The following is a 2,535-nucleotide window of genomic DNA, read 5'->3' as shown; positions in this document are numbered from 1 at the left end:
TCCTCCTTATTTCTCGTTATATTTTATGTAGTACTCGATCGAAATAGTCGACTCAAGATATTCTGCATTTGTTGCAATAATCCATCTCTCGAACATTCGACGTTGAGTATGTTTATATTAAATTTACCAGCTTTTGTTACAGTTCTCGTGAACTCGTTAAATTGATAGAATTGTTTTTTTTTTAGCAAAGTACAGATTACCGTCCATATATCGGAAGGCTAAGGTGGGAGCTGACGGTATTCCCGGGAATACCGCTTGTAACGAGTGATATGAACGAACACTCATATTGCATTCATCTATTTGCGCCACATCGTTATTATTGAAGATCACATAGGTTTGTCCTCTGTTAGTATTTACTACGGTATTGATGAAAATGTTCGGGGGAAATCCTAGACTTGAGAGACGTTTTGGACAGCTTTCTTTCAATTTGAAACTGGGATACTCAACCATGTAAATTACATCGTGTATAAACAGTACTAGTTCACCTGAAGGCCTTTGATATGCTGCTGATAAGGAGAAATTATCCGGAAGGAAATCCATGTAACTGTTTAGTACGTGTGGTCCATCGTATTTTGCATCATTTATATCTATCGACCATACGTAGCGTTGATACGTGACGAATATTCGATGATGTAATACCATTACCGTATCCACATATTGTAAAGTACAGAGATCTATGTACGTGGGTGTATTTGTTGTAATTTCAGTAGTTGGTGGTTGTGTGGTTGTGTTGTTGGTTTTGGATTTTTAATTCCATAAAGTTGTTGAATGACTAAAATGTCCTCTATGTTGAGTTTAGCGATTTTATTATTATTCCTAGCAGTGACAACTGCGAACATTATGGATTCTTCACGCGAACTGTGTGGTAATCCTAATGAGTGTCCAATTTTATGTATTAACGGTTAAGCAGATAGTCCTTGTTACTACTAGCAGATTTGTCAGTTAGATATATATGCCACGGTTCTGCACTATCTATGTGTATTTCACTGCTGTAATTGTTAACGGTAGGAGGCTAGAACGCGTAAGCGAGTACTCCACCAGGTCCATCTAACGAAGAGGTGCAAATTTCTTCGTTGCGTCTACGATCAGCGTACGTGTGTGTCCCACTACGATAAGATATCAAGATATCGGGATTTACCGTTTTACGTTCGAACGGTAAAGATGAATTAGCTGCCCATAGCGAGAACGCGAATTCGGTAGTTTGCAAGGTTTGTGGATCCGCTAGCTGGAAATTCCACGTGAGATGTGTTTTCGCCCATTTACGTCTACCTATATTATACTCGTAGATGTCAGGGAGACCACATCGTGGTTTACGCATCTGATACAACGTATAGTTATTCAATGTACCATCGCCCTGTATTTGATAATATTCTTGAAACAACGAAATAGCCTGTTTAAGTTCTCCCTCTTCGAATGATAATTGCGTATTGTTGTCAACTTCACTTAAGTAGCCGTACTTTTGTAGATACAGAATTACTTCAGTATCTATGCTTTCACGATTCGTCGCTGCCGTCGACGCTGCCGTTCTTATTGTCGTCGTCGTAGTAATCGTAACGAAAACGATGATGATGACGATGAACGTGAGAGACATCGCGATGTAACACAAGTATACGATACGTAGTAAAAAAAGATGCGTACCCGAACGTTCTATTAAGAGTAATGAATCACTTTTCGTGATTTTCTATATATATGACATGAATCATGTTTCATACCTTAATATTTTGCAGACGAGACTCTTATCTATCTAAGAGGAAAGGGATATGACATCATTACTTTTTGTAAGATATAATATATAATATATTTAAGGTAATATGTGTTTTACAATACAATATGATAGCGTATGAAACTCAATAAAGAGTTTAAAAATATTATACAATTTTGCGAATAACATTAGTCAATGGATTATACTCTATCACCCTGTCGTGAATAATAAGACAATAAGCTGTGGTGTTCAGTGGAATATTTTCCATACATTCGAATTCTATACGAATATCTACAGTGGCGCTCTTTATCGATTCGTTTTGGCGAGAACAATCGATCACTACGCGCGCGCGCGCGAATGGACCGTGTACAAGAAATTCTCCGATAGATAACATAGGATCGTGATTGTTGTAACCGTAGTACGTCTTTTGAAATTTTACATACATATCGTACAGTATAGCGTATTTTTTGTGTTCGAAATCTAAATTCATATCGTCGTAAGGATAAAAATCAGAATTCAAAAAAAGTTTCACATTAGAGATTACATATGTCGAATTGTGAACCATTTTTCGACGTTACGATTCTTTTTCCAGTTTGAAGTGCAAAAATTATGTATCGTGGTTTTTCCAATTGCGACGTTGTTTTAACAGCCCACGAATGCTTCGTTGTGCTTTGCAGCAGAGGAAATTCGTACAGGTCCCACGACCGGAAACATACGCTGAGATATCGTCCACCTTCCAACGTTCGCAAAAGTGATAATTTATTGACATCGTTCAGCACTACATGTGGCATTCTCCATTGTATCTTTAATAGTGTGATTTTAGGTTCCGTCGA

The 2,535-nt window shown here is 37.6% G+C and overlaps 1 protein-coding gene across 1 annotated transcript; it reads right to left on the bottom strand.

Moving 5' to 3' along the window:
* Window positions 1-200: 200 nt before the first annotated feature.
* On the bottom strand, window positions 201-839 carry LOC108770893 (uncharacterized; the record flags this gene model as incomplete). The annotated part of the gene is made up of 2 exons (XM_018522650.1): window positions 683-839; window positions 201-587 (listed from the first exon to the last, which is right to left on the bottom strand). Coding segments are annotated over exons 1-2 (544 nt in total), but the record flags the coding sequence as incomplete, so codon positions are not given.
* Between the last annotated feature and the right edge of the window lie 1,696 nt (window positions 840-2,535).

The sequence above is a fragment of the Trachymyrmex cornetzi genome, unplaced genomic scaffold (assembly GCF_001594075.2).
Source record: "Trachymyrmex cornetzi isolate Tcor2-1 unplaced genomic scaffold, Tcor1.1 scaffold1378, whole genome shotgun sequence".
NCBI lineage: Eukaryota > Metazoa > Arthropoda > Insecta > Hymenoptera > Formicidae > Trachymyrmex > Trachymyrmex cornetzi.
This window is presented reverse-complemented; position numbering and strand designations above follow the sequence as displayed.